An 18,069-nucleotide genomic window follows, 5' to 3' on the forward strand; every position below is an offset into this window, starting at 1 on the left:
CCAGAGGAAGCTACAAGTATTAGATTAAGAGTGAATTGAAAGGTGTGAGTTGAATGTGAACCATGATCACACATTTAGACTAATCCAAAATCTCTCAAAGCATGACAAGTGTGACTAGGAGCTTTAGGAGAGGGATTAGTGTCATTTTAGGTGTCACAAGGAGGTGAGTTTGAGACAATTTCGCAAGATTGGTTGCAACAAGGCAGTAGGGAATTGCAAGCAGCCATTCTGCCGTCTCTGCACCTCTTACGGACCGTAAAGGTGGGTTACGGTTCGTAAGTGGTGGTTTCACCGCCTTTACAGATTTTGAACCCCTTACGGACCTTAAGGGATACCTTACGGTCCATAAGGGACTTTCAGAAATGGAATTTTGGCATTTTTGCCACTTTAGTACTTGGACTTTGTTTCTATTTCCTTTTTGATATAATTGGTCCCTCTCCTTCCACAAATTGGAAATAAACGGAGAGTTTGGATGCGGGTCATGTTATTATATGATATAAATTTGCGAGGTGTTACAAATATAGGGGAAATTTATTTATTTTAAAGCGGTTGAATAAAATATCATTACTAAAAAATATATTAAATACGTTGAAAGATAAAGTCTATTTTCAATGCATGGAACATCTTAGTTTTAATATTTATTTAAAATGTTATTGTTTTGTAACATAATCATCATTTCATTTATAAATAATAAAGGGAAAAAGTATCCGTAACCATGATAGTCTCTTGCTTACTACAATTAAATATATGCCTAACCGACTGTATGCAAATTTAGACTTACATTAATCCCTATTTACTTATATGTGCCTAACCGACTACATGCAAACGTAGACTTGCATTAATCGTTCTTTTGCTTACTATAACTAAATATATGCCTACCTTACTGTTTGCTGGCAACATTGTATGGTCGCACACTACTATGTGTGTATATGGGTTAAGTTATTCTACAAAGTCTTCTAATTGTAAGAAGTGTAAGAAGGATTTATAGAGTGACTAGTGGCGGACCCAGGATTTTATTTCAATGGGGTCCATTTTCGGATCGGTCCTCGTTCGGGTCGAGTTAAAGTGAGGTTTGAACTAGATTTAAAAAAAATGGGCTTATCAAGGATTGAAGCCATGACCTCTTGGTGGAAAAGAGGGAGATTTACCACTACACCAACTTTCTTTTTATTTCTATGATGTCCACCTAATTGTATTTATGAGGTCCATATACAATTTAATATACCGAATCTACTATTTTTTTTAAAAAGATTGGGGTCCGGGGACCCCGGTAGCACCAATGTGGGTCCGCCCCTGAGAGTGACAAGTGTCCAATAAGCTAAAACTAAACCCACTACATCACCACCAAAAACCTAAACATCCACCCCCACCCAAAAACCTAACCCCCCCCCCCACCACCCAAAAACCTAAACCCCCCCACCCCACCCCACCCCCCGCGAAAAAAAAACAAAAAAAAAAAAAGAGTAAATTGCTAAAATAGTCCCTAACGTTTGTTCACATTTGCTAGATCCATCCAAAAAAAGATTTTTTCTCATATGAACCACTGAGGTTTCAAAAAAGTTGCTAAATCCATCCAAACTTCAAGGACGATTTTAGCAATTTAATAAAAAAAACTTTTTTTGGATGGATTTAGCAAATGTGAACAAACGTGAGGGACGATTTTAGCAATTTACTCTATTTTTTTTATTTTCATCTTTTTATTATATCTCTTAATTAACATAAAATCTATTTATTTTCATCTTTTTATTAAATTTCTTATTTAACATAAAATCTACTAGTTTTTTTTTTTTGAACGACGAATTTCTACAACAGACGATAGATTCGCACCTGCTTTTGCAGGCCCTCCACCCCACTCTGGCCAAGACTATGTTATCTTAACCGGGCACACGCTTCGCATCAGAGTTTGGTTTGGCGCTCCCCGACAAAATTTCCAGCCTACTGCCATATGCGAGTAGTTGCACCCTCCACAAGAGCCGAAAACTCTCTGGAGTAAATGCACTGTAATAGAAAACTCGGGTGTATTCCGCGGGTTTCGAACCTTTGGCCAGGCCTTCACCCAGTATTTTTTTGTTCATTTATAAAATAAAATACACGTTCTTGCTAAACAGGTAACAAATTAAACCGTTGAAAACATTTTGTCGTATAATTAACTTTATTAAAGGATTAGTAATGAGTAAAATGTTTACATTTTAAAAGACTTGGTTAGATGATTATAAATATAAAACCGTATTCATAATTGTAAAATATAAATGATTAATCTTTATTATGAAGTGGGTGAAGGCCTGGTCACAGGTTCGAAACCCGCAGAGCACACCCGAGTTTTCTATTACAGTGCATTTACTCCAGAGAGTTTTCGGCTCTTGTTGAGGGTGCAACTACTCGCATATGGCAGTAGGCTGGAAATTTTGTCGGGGAGCGCCAAGCCAAACTCTGATGCCAAGCATGAGCCCGGTTAAGACAACATAGTCTTGGCCAGATTGGGGTGGAGGGCCTCTGCAAAAGCAGGTGCGAATCTATCGCTTGTTGTAGAAATTCGTCGTTCAAAGAAAAAAAAACTAGTAGATTTTATGTTAAATAAGAAATTTAATAAAAAGATGAAAATAAATAGATTTTATGTTAATTAAGAGATATAATAAAAAGATGAAAATAAAAAAATAGAGTAAATTGCTAAAATCGTCCCTGACGTTTGTTCACATTTGCTAAATCCATCCAAAAAAAGTTTGTTTTATTAAATTGCTAAAATCGTCCCTGAAGTTTGGATGGATTTAGCAACTTTTTTGAAACCTCAGTGGTTCATATGAGAAAAAATCTTTTTTTGGATGGATCTAGCAAATGTGAACAAACGTTAGGGACTATTTTAGCAATTTACTCAAAAAAAAACTATACTTCACCAAAACCCCCCCCCAAAAACCTAACCCCCCCCCCCCAAAAAAAAAAAAAAAAAAAACCTAAAAAAAACTAAACACCCATCCCCACCATCACCCAAAAACCTAAACCCCCACCCCCTCGGCAAAATTTTTTTTTTTTTTTATTTTTTTTTGGGTGGGTGATGTGGGGATGGGGGTTTAGATTTTTGGTGGTGGTGGATGTTTAAGGTTTTTTTTTTTTTTTTTTTTTGTAGTAGGGTTTTTTTGTGTAGTGGGTTTTTTTAGGTTATTAGACACTTGTCACTCTATAAATCCTTCTTACACTTCTTACAATTAGGATCCTTTGTATTTGATCCTAATCCGTGTGTATATATATAAATGTACGTGTACGTGTTAATATTATTAATTTATTTGACTATACAAGCTTAAAAAAATCATTATAGCACGTAGTGCGGATTCAATTTCTTTTCAAAATCTAAAATGTATTTGAAGATTGTTAATATTACGTGATTTTCACACGTAATATTAACAATAAAAGTTATAAAGAACCAACAATGGATCAAAATTTAAATTGTTTTAATACGATAACTTTTACAATACAATGTTTTATAAAGTTACTTGTTTTCACTTCCCTATAAATTTTATTCAAAACTGAGTTACAAATTGTAATGTACAAATGAGCGAAACACAAACGTATTATTTCATTATCATAGTATCATAGTTACGTTTTAGCATTTTCTTTTGTGATACTCTTATAACTTTTAAAACACAATGCTTCATAAAATTTCTAGTATACCTTTTTGACATCCTTATTTATATACTTCTCGATATAAATTATAGTATATCTTAAATTACAAAGTCGGTGGCGAAATTACAAAGTCGGTGGCCTCCGCCACCGACAACTTCTCCGTTTTTGTATTATAAGCATGTCCTAAATTGGCGACTTAACTACGATACTGCCATTATATTATATAACATCTTAAAACACCGACTATTTCTCTGATTTCTCTTATATACATGTCCTGGCTAAGAAGATTGTGAAGACTAAAAAGCAAAAACGTGGTCAAACACAACAATTCTCAACAAAATCAATTCTCTATTGATGCGCGATCTGAAATCCAAAACAATTCAGAGATATACCGAACCGGTAGCACTAAGGTCAACGTCATCTGCAGCGGTACGGCGGACGGCAACGTGACGGAGATCCGTGGATTAAATCGCTGCGAATCTTCAGATCCAGATCCGGATCCGACGGATTGATGTGAGTTTCTTCATCGTCTTCCATATCGGAAACTAACAGATCTGGTAGCCGCCGGCAATTTAATCGAAAACCTAACCGATCTGGTGATCGGAGATTTAATAAATATAGAAAACCGAACGGATCTGGTGGCCAGAGACTGGATAAGAAACGGAAAACTAACGGATTTGTGATCGGAGATTTGATAATAGACGGTAACGTAACGGATCTGTGGCCGGAGATTTGATAAGTGACGAAAGCTTTTGATTCTGAACGAAGAGGACAGCATGAGAAATGAATGCGCTTTGGGTGGTTCGAGAAACTACTATTATGTCCTTTCCTCATTTCTGTGTTGTTTTTTAAGTGTTTGTTTTTCTATGCCAGCTGTGAAATTAAACATCAGTGGACAAACAATTATACTTTGGGCCCTTATACTTTTGCTTTTCTTATAAATGTAAAACAAAACACTTTTATCAAAAGTTATTTCAAAATACGGAAATTTTAATCAAGAGTTTGGTGAAGATTTTTTGTTGTCAACTTTTAGTTAAATTAGAAATTTACGTCATTCTTGAGGGCCACTAAAAGGACATCGGCAAATACATGCTTTTAGTTATTCGATAGTAAAATATATATATTTTTAACGACAAATTTTGATCACTGACAGACTAATGAAGTATTATCGTGCCACAAGCAGAACCATCCGATCATTTCCATCTCCATTAGGCAATAATGTCTATACACCATTTCAGGATGAAACCCGGTATATATAATTTATTCTTACACATTTTATCGTTAAAAATGTGATATATTGTTTGTTGAGTAAATTGTCAACATCGTCCCTGAGGTCTGGGTATGTTTGCCTTTTCCGTCCAAAACAACTTTTTTGTACAATATAGTTCTTCACTTTTGAGATTTTTTACTCTTTTTTTTTTCTAATTGTGTTTTATGCGTTATATTTTACATTTTTTTAATTGTCTGTTACATATTGCGTTTTATGAATCGTGTATTGCCTTACTACATGTTTCCACCCGCCGCGTGCCGCCGCAACGCGCGGCGGGCAAAAATACTAGTTTTACTTAAATCATTTTCACATTATCCAGTACCAACACTATCATCAGAATCGGTATCGAATAACTTGTATTGGTTTTTATGGTTTTTGATTGAGTTGACTTAGTAAAATGTGCCTCTTTCTTATCTTATCTTGCACATTTTTTATTACTTTTTCTTTAAACGTAGTCGATGAGGACGAGGCTCTATCTTCTGAAACCCATACTATAAAAAAACTGAAAACTCTCTCTCATACGCATCCTCCAATCGATCACCATGCCTGCTCAATCATCCAAACCCCAAGGTTTGTAACTGCATATCTATGTGCTTCTTTCAATTTCTCATCTCTAACGATCATCATCACCATGTGTGCTGTTTCTTTGCCGTAACTCTGAGCTCTATACTCAAAATTTACTTGATTCGCACTTGAATGTTTGTTTAGATCATGATTATTCTTACTGTTTGATGATTAACGAGATAGAGTTCTGTAGGAATTTTAATATAATCATGGTTTTATTTGTAATTGTGGAATTTCAAATAGTCACGAAACCAACAAAAACCCTAAATCCTAACTCATGATCATATGAACTAGCTCTTTCTTTTTGCTTTTTATTCATAGTCTTATCTAATTGTTGATTAGATTTTGCACCTCTGTGAAGTATACTGTACTGTACAGATTCATAACTCTTTGAATTTGATATTCGTTATCATGATAATAAATAAATAAATAGATTTGAATAGAGGTGTTTATAAACTGTCAAAACCTATCCAAACCGGTTCGCTGTTCGGTTTTAACAGTTTGGAAAGTTTAACATTTTATTTTTATTTTTTTTTTATTTTAGGATATAAGTAATAAGTTATGTGCATGTATACTCATGAACAATCTTTATTATTTGTAAAAAAATTAACAAAAAATTATGCTTTCGAAAAAAAAATAAAAATAAAAAAAAAACTTCTTAATCTAAAACTGCCAAAATTGAACTTCCAAACTGTAAAACTGTGAAAACTGGTAGAGTTCGGCTGACCCAACCAACCTGGTTAGTTCGGTTTGTCTTTTTCCAAAACTGTAGTTAGCGGTTCGACCCAACGCTTTTGTCAAAACCAGCTGAACCGGAACGTCGATGCCCCTAGATTTAGATTAGTGGTAATTCTGTCATCCAAAGTGTATTTTCTTTGTTTGTTTGTCATATTCTATTACTTTTTCGCACAGATGACCAGAACAAGGATTCGAAGAGTAGGTATTTTAATCATCCAGCACTGGATGTCTCCAAGGCGTTCCCTCAAGCAACACCAGCTTCAACCTTTCCACCTTGCAGTGAGTATACATGAGACTGTTTTTATATCAGTACAAGACATGTATATTATGTACCTGGTGATATCAGTATATTTTGCTTGAATGCAGCTTCGGATTACTATCAGTTTGCTGACTTATTGACTCCTGAGGAGCAAGCTCTAAGACTGAAAGTAAGAGAGTGTGTCGAGAGAGATGTTGCTCCGATAATGACTAAGGTACTTCCGTATATCCCTGCTCAATACTGGACGGTAGATATGAAAAGATGGATGAGTTTGGGTTGGTTGGGTAGCGGGTTAAAATGGGTTTGGGTTGAAAGGGGCCATTTTTAGTATGAGTGCAATGGGTCAGGTTGGGTTGACCACCAGAAATGCTTTTTTATGTGTATTTTCATTTTCTAATACATGGTTAATGCATTAAATATGATTTAAAAAACAACATACTACCATAATATTCCAAGTCCTTTGAGTAAAGTGACTTAAAAGGTTGTATGTATTATGAATACACTTCAATGACTTTAGCATGTTTGGCCCATCCAGCCTATTCGACCTGAAGCACTTTTTGTCAAATATGATTTTTAATTAAAAAAACTAGTGTGACAAGTATGATTAGAGAAATTGTATTGTTTCAGTAACAATCTATGTGTATGAGTAAAATGATTTAGGTGGTTTTATGCATTTAAAGTACACTTATGGTGATTCTCTACCTGTTTGATCCACTTCCTTTTATGCTTTATATTATATTTTATATGTATGTGACTTGTAAGAAATAGAGAAAAGGATTCAAATTAGCGGATTCATAGATAAATGAGTCAAAATTGCCACCTCTAACACATCATATTAATGAATATTATGAAGTTTATGTGCCTGTGTATACTAGAATCTGATGTTCAGTTTTAACGAGTCAATGCAGTACTGGGAGAAGGCTGAATTTCCATTCGAAATTGTTCCAAAGCTTGGTGCTCTGAATATAGCTGGTGGAACCATCAAGGTATATTAATTATTTATATTAATTCTGTGGCCTCGTATATATATATATATTTTTTTTTTCTAAGTGTCACTTTAAAAATCTATTTTCTAGGGTTATGGATGTCCGGGCCTGTCTGTCACGGCAAACGCTTTAGCTACAGCAGAAATAGCCAGAGTTGATGCAAGTTGCTCTACTTTCATATTAGTGCACTCTTCTTTGGCAATGCTCACTATATGTAAATTTCTTTATTCTAATATTAAAAATTCATTTTTTTTTATTTTTAAGGAATTAGAATTGGCAATGTCAACCCATATATGAATATAGATCCAACTGGTAAAATGGGCTGAATTAAAAAATTAGTTAAAAAGAATTCAGACAAGGCTGAAAAAATCCGCCAAAATGTATTTTAGTGCATACAACTATCTAACGTTTTCTTCTTTTTTTACCTTGAATGGCAATTGTCTAACTTGTTTATCTGTCAACAACAGCTCTGTGCGGATCAGAAGTACAAAAACAGAAGTATTTGCCTTCATTGGCTAAGCTTGACACAATAGCTTGTTGGGTCAGTGAGATTAATGCTTGTTTTTAGATATACGTGCTGCTACATTTATCTAAGTTTGTTTTGCGTTAGGGTTTGACGGAACCCGACTATGGAAGTGACGCAAGTGGCCTTAGAACAACAGCAACAAAGGTCATATTTATCATCTTTTTTTCTTTTTGTGGTTTCATATTCTTTTCTTGTATCTTGTGATGATTGTGAAATTTCAGGTGGAAGGAGGTTGGGTCATTGAAGGCCAAAAACGATGGATCGGAAACAGCACTTTTGCAGATATTTTGGTCATTTTTGCTAAAAACAAAGACACAAACCAGATAAATGGGTAAGAAAATAATGTTCTCTTTTTGTCTCAATCGAGACAGTGATTATCTGCTTTGACCCGCTCATTTTTCCAGGCTTAGTTTTGGACTTTTAGTTATGCTCACGTGCTTCCTTATTTGTTGCAGATTCATTGTAAAGAAGAATGCACCGGGGTTACAAGCTACCAAGATAGAAAACAAAATTGGGCTCAGAATGGTTCAAAATGGAGATATTCTTCTACAAAAAGTGTTTGTCCCTGATGAAGACAGGTTACCTGGGGTCAACTCTTTTCAAGATACTAGCAAGGTACGTACAACTTTTTTTATTTCCGTGTTGATGATATGTAGAAATTGAATATGCATCGTACACATACAGAATGGAATGGATTTCTGTTGCTTGTATCTAAAATTCATGTCATATATTTTTATTTACTGGAATTACCCCCTACATGTACATGACTTCAGGTGCTTGCTGTTTCCCGTGTCATGGTTGCCTGGCAACCTATTGGCATTGTAATGGGTGTCTACGACATGTGCCATAGGTATCAACATCCAAAATCTCTATGTTCATCTTAAGATATTAAACCGCGTAATTTTTATTTATTTTGTCCCCTTTCAAATTCTGAACACAATGTATGTCCTTTTTGCATGTTGATGATGTATCCTCCAGATCGGGCTTAATGTATTGGCCCAACCCGGAGGATACATCATCCATCACATGCCATAATTGCCAAATTTATTAGGACTTGTGTTCATCAAAAGATGTTTGATCAATTATATCTCTTTATGAAGTCTTATAAAGATAATTGTTATAGATACATGCAAGAGAGAAAACAGTTCGGGGCCCCTTTGGCGGCATTCCAAATAAACCAACAGAAGCTTGTACAAATGTTGGCCAATGTTCAGGCAATGTTTCTCATGGGTTGGCGCCTTTGCAAGTTGTATGAGAGTGGTAAAATGACTCCTGGTCAGGCCAGCTTGGGCAAGGTCTCATTTTTTTCTTATATAATATTTTTATCAAAAAGATATCACTCGCTACACGCGGTTGGTAGAGTTTATTTAACGCCTTATTGAATGTGCAGTCGTGGATCACACTGAGGGCTAGGGAGACAGTTGCACTCGGTCGAGAGTTACTTGGTGGGAATGGAATAATATCCGATTTTCTAGTCGCCAAGGTATTCGTTCGTTCCCCTCTCCCTAATAAACTAATATCATTAGTACTGGTGTAAATGACTTGGGCTTGTTTCGAGCTCTATGTCTAAAGCTCGAGCTTGGCTCAGGCTTGACTCGTTTATTGTCGATCTAGTATTTTAGTTATATACATATATTGGTATTATTATTTATATATGTAAATATAAATTTTTGCATATAATAAAATACATATTATTTCCTTTTATGTATAATAATATATTTACCATCTAATTATATATTTATTATAATATAAAGTAGTATTTATATACATGTTAGGGCTTATGGGCCTAGTCAAACTCGGTACGTGAAGCTTGAATACGAGTTGTTTGTTAAATGAGCTCCAATTTTAGGCCCGGGCTTGAGCTCGAGCTCGTTTAAGCCCCGTTCATTTTAAGCTTTAAACGGTTCGATCTCAAGTAGCTCACGAGCGACTTGGCTCGTTTGCACCCCTAATATTCATTGGGTTAGAAAATGTAGATCAAATCTAAGAGGAGTTCCATTGGGTCATAAAATGTTATATTATAATATTTGGAGTCTTTATTTTGGTGGCAGGCTTTTAATGATTTGGAGCCAATCTACACGTATGAAGGAACGTACGACATTAACACCCTGGTCACTGGTCGGGAAGTTACTGGTATTGCCAGTTTCAAGCCTGTTACAAAGACAACCCGAACCAGCCGCTTGTGATTCGTGTTTCCCGTTTGAAGAAATTGTTTGTTGTCTAGTGTATCATTATCTGTAATAAATAAATTGTGAAACTTTGGATAAACATGATAAATAAAGACACTTATTTAGTCTTGCTAGGCAGGCCTCCAAGAGGATCTAAAATCCTCGGTTGTTGGCGGCTGCAGCGGTAGTAGGGGTGGTGGTGGGTGCATACAGTTGAGAAGAAGAAGACAGCCACAGCCTTTGAGTTGTAAGAAAGTAAAATACAAACTTGTTTAAAACATATTTATATGCCTTTTAAGTTATAACACTCCCAAGTTACATAAAAAGATTATTTTTAAAAGATATTAATTAGATTATGTTCACAAATATTAAATTTTAATCATTATAATACATTAAATAATTTTAAAATTAAGAAAATATATTAGGAATATATAGGGAATATATAGGGATGTTGGCACCAACATTTACGATAAATACAATATACAGGTAGAGGATCCTGTAAAAAGTGCTCAAGGTGTGAGAAGTGTATTATAACACTATATATAATATTATATAACACCATATAAACACTGTATAACAATATGTAACACCATATAATACCATATAACACTATGTAACACTATATATCATTATATAATAAATATAACACTATAGGTTGTCTGATAGCATGTCTATGATAGATGTATAGTGTTATATTTGTTATATAATGTTATATAGTGTTACATAGTGTTATATGGTATTATATGGTGTTACATATTGTTATACGGTGTTTATATGGTGTTATATAGTATTATATATAGTGTTATAATACACTTCTCACACTTTAGGCCCTTTTTACACTATCCTTACCCACAATACACAAACGGACGTATATTTATTTTGAAATAAAATTTGCATTTTTCATCACAAGTATTAAAACAATCCACCAAAAATAAAATATCACTTAACATAATTATCAGAAACATGATTAGCACAAAAGCAAAGCTTTCATCCAAACTGAAATTGAAATGGTTTTAAAAACTAAGAACAATAAATCAAAAATACATATAAAAACCTTTAAATGAATGAACACAAGTAAACATAAACGAGCGAACATAAATGAACACATTATCAAACCTTCACGAACACAACCTCTGTTCATATTCGTTCGTTTAACCTAACGAACAAAATTTCTTGTTTGTGTTCGTTCATTTATTAAACAAACGAACTTTTCACCGAACGGTTCACGAATTGTTCGCTGAATGTTCGGTTTGTTTATAGCCCTAGTTCATTGTTTGTTTTGGGTTTATTTTCTTTGTGTTCACACTACTTCTCAAGTTCTCTTCTTGAAACTAGTTCTCGCATGAACCCTACCCCACACATATAAGTGAGTAGTAAATGAAGTAAAATTTAAGGGTGTGAATTTCTCACACAATTTGGCTATAACTTAAAACGCGCAGACACAAGTTAGTTATGGGCACAATTTGCAAACACATTTAACTAAATGTTTCATGTTCGTGTTAATTCAAAGGATTCACAGGTTAATCCGTTTATTTTTTAGTTATTATAATCAGTGTTAAAAGAAAAATCATTAGTGTTTTATGCCAAATTTTAATAGCCCAAGACATTATTATATAATTAAATAGTAATTTATATAAATTTGTTTTTCTTTTGTTTTTTAAATTGTATTCTTAAAGTATAAAAATGAAAAAAAAAATAAAAGAAAGAAAGAAAGAAACTAATGATCAAGAAAATGGGGTCAAATGAGTGTATGTGTCAATTCACGAATATTCGTGTTGTGCTCGGTTTCATATGTCTAACACAATTTTCGACTTCGTGTTCGGTAAGATAGAACCACCAACCTGTAAACATGACACGTTTAGCACCTCAAGTCAAACCCGCAAGTTTAAGATTCCTTTTATATTTTAACTATATATGTTTTTAGCTGTTTAATATTTAATCATTCACTTTTAGACATAAGTTTAGGAACACATTGCCATATACTTAAAGATTGCAACTCAATTCACTTTCAAGTTAAGACATCACATTCTTTACAAGTTATAAAATCCAATAAATTCACATATGACCACCATACAATTTACATACCAAAATACTAATAAAAACAAGTGATTGGTTAACATGGAGAACACTGGAAGCAAGAGATTAGCAGTTTTAGTAGGGTTCAACTATGCAAACACACCCAATGAGTTACATGGTTGCATAAATGATGTGTTAGCCATGAGACAAGTGCTTATTGATCGATTCGGGTTCGAGCCAAGCAACATACAACTCCTAACAGATGCACCTGGCTCGCTGATCATGCCAACTGGTGCAAAGATAAAGGAGGTACTTCACCATATGGTTGATGTGGCTGAGCCCGGTGATATCCTTTATTTTCATTATAGCGGTCATGGCACACGAATTCCTTCAAACAAACACGTGCACCCTTTTCATCAAGACGAAGCCATTGTCCCGTGTGATTATAATCTCATTACAGGTGAGTTTTATAAACCAAACACGACAATAATAAGTTTTGTTTTGTCATTTCTAACCAGTTTAATGTTTGTTTGAAGGAATAAGAAATATATAATTCAACCAGCCACCCGTTTACAACCCATTTGACCGTCTGCCAACCCAACCCCCCGTTCACAACCCATTTGACACGCTTAGATAAATGTATTACACAACTCATGTTACGATTTTACATGTGTACCGTCAATGGTTAATATTTTTAACATGAATAAATATGTCGTGTTTCGATTTCATTAATTCACCGTGCCAACCCGATACCCGACATGATTGTCAACCTTATTTTTTTAACTAGGCTTTCAAAATAACAAAAGTCACTTCTAAAACTTTTGTATGAATGAACAGATGTCGATTTCCGGAATCTAGTAAATCGAGTGCCAAAAGGAGCAAGTTTCACCATTCTTTCCGATTCTTGCCACAGTGGCGGATTAATCGACAAAGAAAAGGAACAAATCGGGCCTTCCTCACTACCACCAAATCCCAGTCCAACCACCAGCACAATCAAACCTAAAACCATCTCTTTAGACTCGATTCTCCACCATCTCTCACCAAGGACACACATAAACACATCTGATATCAGCACACACTTGCTCAACCTCTTTGGACCCGATGCAAGTCTCGGGTTCTCTTTGCCATCACGCGAGCTTGACTCGATACCATTAATACATGAAGATGATGGGATCCTGTTAAGTGGGTGTCAAGCAAATGAGACTTCTGCAGATATGAATCCTCATGAACCTGGAGGGAAAGCTTATGGTGCTTTCAGTAATGCAGTCCAGATTGTTTTGCAAGAAAACCCTGATGATTTGAGTAACAAAGAGGTTGTTTTGATGGCCAGAGATGTGTTGCACAAGCAAGGATTTCAGCAACACCCTTGTCTTTACAGCAGTGATGATCATGCAAACTCAATGTTCTTGAAACAGATTTGATTTGTTTTTCATCAGTTGAAGTTTATGTTTTATGGGTTGTGTTGATTGGAATAAGTGACTGAAATTTAAGATTGTGGAATATTTAGAAATGATTATTTGATTCAGTTTTTGATGTTTGGTTAAACATACTATGCAAGGATGTTTACGACTCCGGTTTGGCCGGTTTTGACAAAATGCAGGGCTGAACCGCTAATATGGTTTTAAGAAACGACGAGTCCAATAATCTAGCTAGGTAGGTCCGGTGGCGGAGCTTGACCAAAAGTTTTGAGGGGGCGTAAAGTCATAGGACCCAAAAAATTTTTCCCTGTCGTTATGTTTCGGGTCGGGCCGGCTATTCGATTCGGGTCGGGTCAAATAATAATAGTTCCAAATAAAACTAAAAAAAATTCATTCATTTAAAGGACCCGTTCTTACACATAAAAAAAAAAAAAACTAAATATTGTTTAACAACAAAAGACCTATATATATATAATGGTACGAGATAAATGAAAACCTGGACGAATAATTACAACTCAGCCCGACGACCTTTAAGATTTAAAGTGGTAACAAACTTTACTTTCATTTATATAAAATATAAAGATTTAGGCAAAAAAACTGGAGGGGCGATCCTATATAATTTTAAAATTTTCGGACGAAAAATAAAAAATTATACACTTCTAACCGAAACATTGGAGGGGGCGGGTGCACCCTCGGGCACCTACTAACCTACGCCCCTGGGTAGGTCAGCCGACCCATCCACTTTTCTCGGTTTGGCGGTTTAATGGTTTAGCAGTTTGAACCAATTTCATTATTATTATTTTTTTAAATCATTAGTTGATTAAAAAAACATAAAATAATAAAAATATTTCATTATTATAATACATATACATAACTACATGATCTAAAACTGACGAAACAAATATTATTATTAATAAAAAAGTTTTAGAGGCAGGTTCCAAATTTCAAACCAGACCAAACCGCCAAACTATAAAAACTAGACCGCTGGAATCTCAAACCAGCCGACTTGCTTCAGTTTAGGCAGTTTGGTCGGTTTCAATGGTATTTTAACACCCTAACATTGTGCTCATAATTGGGATTAGTTATGATTAATCAGCAATTAATCGAGATTAATCAGTGCCTACGCCTAGTTGGGATTTTTACAACCAGGTATAGAGTTAAAAGAGATTGAAAACAAAACTGACTTTTATCTTAACACTTATACTAGCTGTTTAACTTTTATCTTATATTAGCTTTCTTTGTCTTTTTATAGACGGGTCATTGATATCAATGGCACCCGTCATTCAAACGGGTCATTAACCCGCTTGATAAACGTGTCCAGGGTTAGGGCTCAAGTTTTTGATGCTATTAACTACTAAGTTGGGTTGGGTTACTCAAAACCTGACACAACAGTCAACGGGTCATAAACCCACAACTTATGTCGCCCTGAACGAGCCAAAACTAACTTCAAACGGCCTGAACCAGAAAAAAACCCAGACTCAACCGGCCAAAACTAATTTCAAAAGAGCCGAACCGGCCAACACCTTCCAAACCAGCCAAAAATGGCCTGGACCAGACTAAAACAGTCTACGCCTTGCTTGTCTCAGGTGTGCGGCGAAGCCTTTGCGCCTTGGGCCTTTAACTACTATAATATTGCCTACTATTATTACTCTTTAAGAGTTAACGCTCTAACTGAAATTTGTAACTCGTTAGACTTTATGGTTCAAATGATATAAAACTAAATGATGTAAATAAGGGATTTCTGTAATAATCCACAAATACAAAGTACTACAAGAGAAAACACATGACGTGGTTATTGATCTTTTCACTGCTTAAAAAGACCAGCAAGCTCGCCCTTCTCGTGCATAGACGACAATATATCACACCCTCCAACCAATTCACCATTCACAAACACTTGTGGGAAAGTAGGCCAATTGCTATACCTCTTCAGGGTCTCCCTCAATCCACTATTATGTTCTTCATCCAACACGTCCACGCTCTCATAATCCACACCTTCCGAGTCCAAAATCCCAACCACCCGTTGTGAGAAACCGCATTGTGGAGCACTTCTTGACCCCTTGATGAAAGCCACCACCTTGTTTTCTTTGACCATACGGTCTATTAGTTCCTCTAATGGAACGGTTAGTTTCGTGTTTGGACCTGGTGTGATCCTTAGATCACTCTTTTTCTTGGGTGCTTGGCGGACCCACGTCGTGTTTCCTTTCTCGTTGCCAGGTGGCACTTTTCCGGTCACTTCTATATGTTCTTCCATCCATGATTTCCATGCTTCGGTTAATGATGTTCTATCCGGATTATCCACCATTCCAACCTATCAAAATCATACAGAAAATAATCACCACAACAGGTATGTTTGGCATTGAGCTTTTAGGAACTTCTAGCTTTAAGCTTTTAAGAAAAAGCTCATACTCAATAAAAAGCCTTATTTGGTTGAAGGAACTTAAAGCTTTTAGGTCGGGAGCTTAAAGTTTTGGTTGAACGCTCTTACTAGAGGCGTTTAGAATGAGCTACAAGCTTTTATAGAAAAAATGACTATTTTAACCTCTAAAGATAATGAACATTTTAATGCACAAACTTTTTAAATTTTTAGTTATGTCCATTTTGGTCATTTTATACATTTTATTAAAAGCTCCAGCTACTCTGTCAAACACCAATTACATCCAAAAAGCTACTACCGCCACAGTCTACCAGTTTCCAGCCACCAACAACCAGCTACTTTTGCCAAACATACCCAACATCGTTTCATTGATCAAACAATTAAGATAGAGACTTTTGTTTAGCATCAAGATGTTGTGTATATACTTTATTTAATAGATGTTATTTATGTCTAGATTGGTCCTAGAAACATATGGGAAATGTAAAATAATTATATAAACATAATTAAAGCAAGTACCTTGATGGAAGCACAAAGCTCCGGCACTGATTTCTGGTGAAACAGAACACTCGCCTGAATGTTGCGTGACAACCCCACAAACTGCAAATCACCATTCTTGTCATAGACAGCGTAAACACCGGAAGCCGAAGGGAAAACGGATGAAACGGGGACAGTTTCCGATTCCGAGAGCTTTCCGATGGCAGAAACGACGAGATTGAGATAAGGGCGAGGGTTTTTGGTTGTGTGGGTAATTTTAAGTGGAATTGGGGAGAAGATGGAGGGATTTTTGGTGTAGGAGGAGTGAGAAAGTAGGGTTTTAGTGCGATTGGCGGACAGGAAGGAGGAGGTGGCAGTGGTTGTGAAAGATGGTGATGAGAGGTTCATCGCCGCCATTGAGAGTGCTTCCGTTTAGCTGATGATGATGATGATGATAATACTAATCTGAGATTATTATTTCACCCAGTTGGCGCCACATAGGTTTGGGCAAGAGATGAAATTATCTTTTGTTTTGTTTTGTGGAGATAAGAAAGTTAAATCCCTATGACGCAAGTTTGACTTTTATCCTGCTTATTAGGTTTTACTGATTATTTCACTGTCGTGTCTTTAGACGGGTGAAGGTCAGGTTTCTGCTAGGGGTGTGCAGAATTCGTTTCGAATTCGAAAAATTCGAAATTCGTTTAAATTCGATTCGATTATCAAGAATTCGTTTCGATTATAAGAAATCGAATTCGATTCAATTCGAGTCAAATAAATCGAATACGGATTTATAATTTCAAATTTGATTCGATTCAAAATTCGAATAAAAATTTTACATTTTTATTTATTATTTTTATATATAATACATATATAACTTTCATTAGACTATACTATAAATTATTTTCAATTTTTTTTCCAAGAATTAAAATTACCCATTACCAAACCCACAACATGGCTCATAACTAAAACCTAAGTAACAAATCTATCAATAGATTTCTAAGTGTAAAAATATTAACTTGTAATGTAGAGTGGTTATTCCCGACTTCTCGTTTTGAATTTTAGACTTGTTATACTTTATTTGGAACTTTTTAATGTGATATCGTGCTTTATGGCTGCTTTAAAATTTATGTTTCATTTTGAAAGTTTTTTATATGTTTTAAAGAATCTGAATTAAATCGAATTTATTCGAATTCGAATTCGAATTCGAATTTTTAATCGAATACGAATTAGGTTTTTTATTCGAATACGAATTCGAATCGAATCCGGTAGGTTTTAATCGAATTCGAATCGAATACGAATTGAAGGAAAAATAAAAATTATTCGAACAATTCGATTCGAATAATTCGAAAATTCGATATTCGATTCGATGAACACCCCTAGTTTCCGCGCATCTGGGAGAGCCAAAGGGGCTTGCGGCGTTCGAATAGTCGACCTTGGCCACAGTGCCTGATGTCACGGTGGTTGGCACGTCATTCCTTGCTGTTAAAAAAAAACAAAGTCCAATCCTAATCCTTGAAAGGTGCAAGTATTTGAGAGAAAGAAATTAGTTGTTAAAAAATTAATAATTATTTCACCCAATTGGCGTCTTAGTTAGTGGGTCGAGTAAACTTACTTAGTGTTTTCAAACTTAAAACGTAATCGGTTACTTGGGGTGTAAGTGT

The 18,069-nt window shown here is 35.2% G+C and overlaps 3 protein-coding genes across 3 annotated transcripts; 2 read left to right on the forward strand and 1 right to left on the reverse strand.

Moving 5' to 3' along the window:
- The first annotated feature begins 3,849 nt into the window (after positions 1–3,849).
- On the forward strand, positions 3,850–10,260 carry LOC110889881 (acyl-coenzyme A oxidase 4, peroxisomal). The gene is made up of 15 exons (XM_022137461.2): positions 3,850–4,416; positions 4,769–4,864; positions 5,341–5,455; positions 6,362–6,466; positions 6,554–6,660; positions 7,355–7,432; positions 7,523–7,646; positions 7,900–7,973; positions 8,043–8,102; positions 8,180–8,289; positions 8,414–8,573; positions 8,732–8,808; positions 9,082–9,253; positions 9,349–9,441; positions 10,010–10,260. Exons 3-15 carry the CDS (start codon positions 5,428–5,430, stop codon positions 10,142–10,144), a joined length of 1,323 nt encoding a protein of 440 aa, XP_021993153.1. The 5' UTR covers positions 3,850–4,416; positions 4,769–4,864; positions 5,341–5,427; the 3' UTR covers positions 10,145–10,260.
- A 1,936-nt stretch (positions 10,261–12,196) lies between these two features.
- LOC110889883 (metacaspase-9) lies at positions 12,197–13,667 on the forward strand. Its single transcript, XM_022137462.2, has 2 exons — positions 12,197–12,602; positions 12,980–13,667. Exons 1-2 carry the CDS (start codon positions 12,245–12,247, stop codon positions 13,561–13,563), a joined length of 942 nt encoding a protein of 313 aa, XP_021993154.1. The 5' UTR covers positions 12,197–12,244; the 3' UTR covers positions 13,564–13,667.
- A 1,561-nt stretch (positions 13,668–15,228) lies between these two features.
- On the reverse strand, positions 15,229–16,910 carry LOC110889880 (bifunctional monothiol glutaredoxin-S16, chloroplastic). The gene is made up of 2 exons (XM_022137460.2): positions 16,451–16,910; positions 15,229–15,868 (listed from the first exon to the last, which is right to left on the reverse strand). Exons 1-2 carry the CDS (start codon positions 16,823–16,825, stop codon positions 15,365–15,367), a joined length of 879 nt encoding a protein of 292 aa, XP_021993152.1. The 5' UTR covers positions 16,826–16,910; the 3' UTR covers positions 15,229–15,364.
- Between the last annotated feature and the right edge of the window lie 1,159 nt (positions 16,911–18,069).

This window comes from Helianthus annuus, chromosome 16 (assembly GCF_002127325.2).
Source record: "Helianthus annuus cultivar XRQ/B chromosome 16, HanXRQr2.0-SUNRISE, whole genome shotgun sequence".
Lineage (NCBI taxonomy): Eukaryota > Viridiplantae > Streptophyta > Magnoliopsida > Asterales > Asteraceae > Helianthus > Helianthus annuus.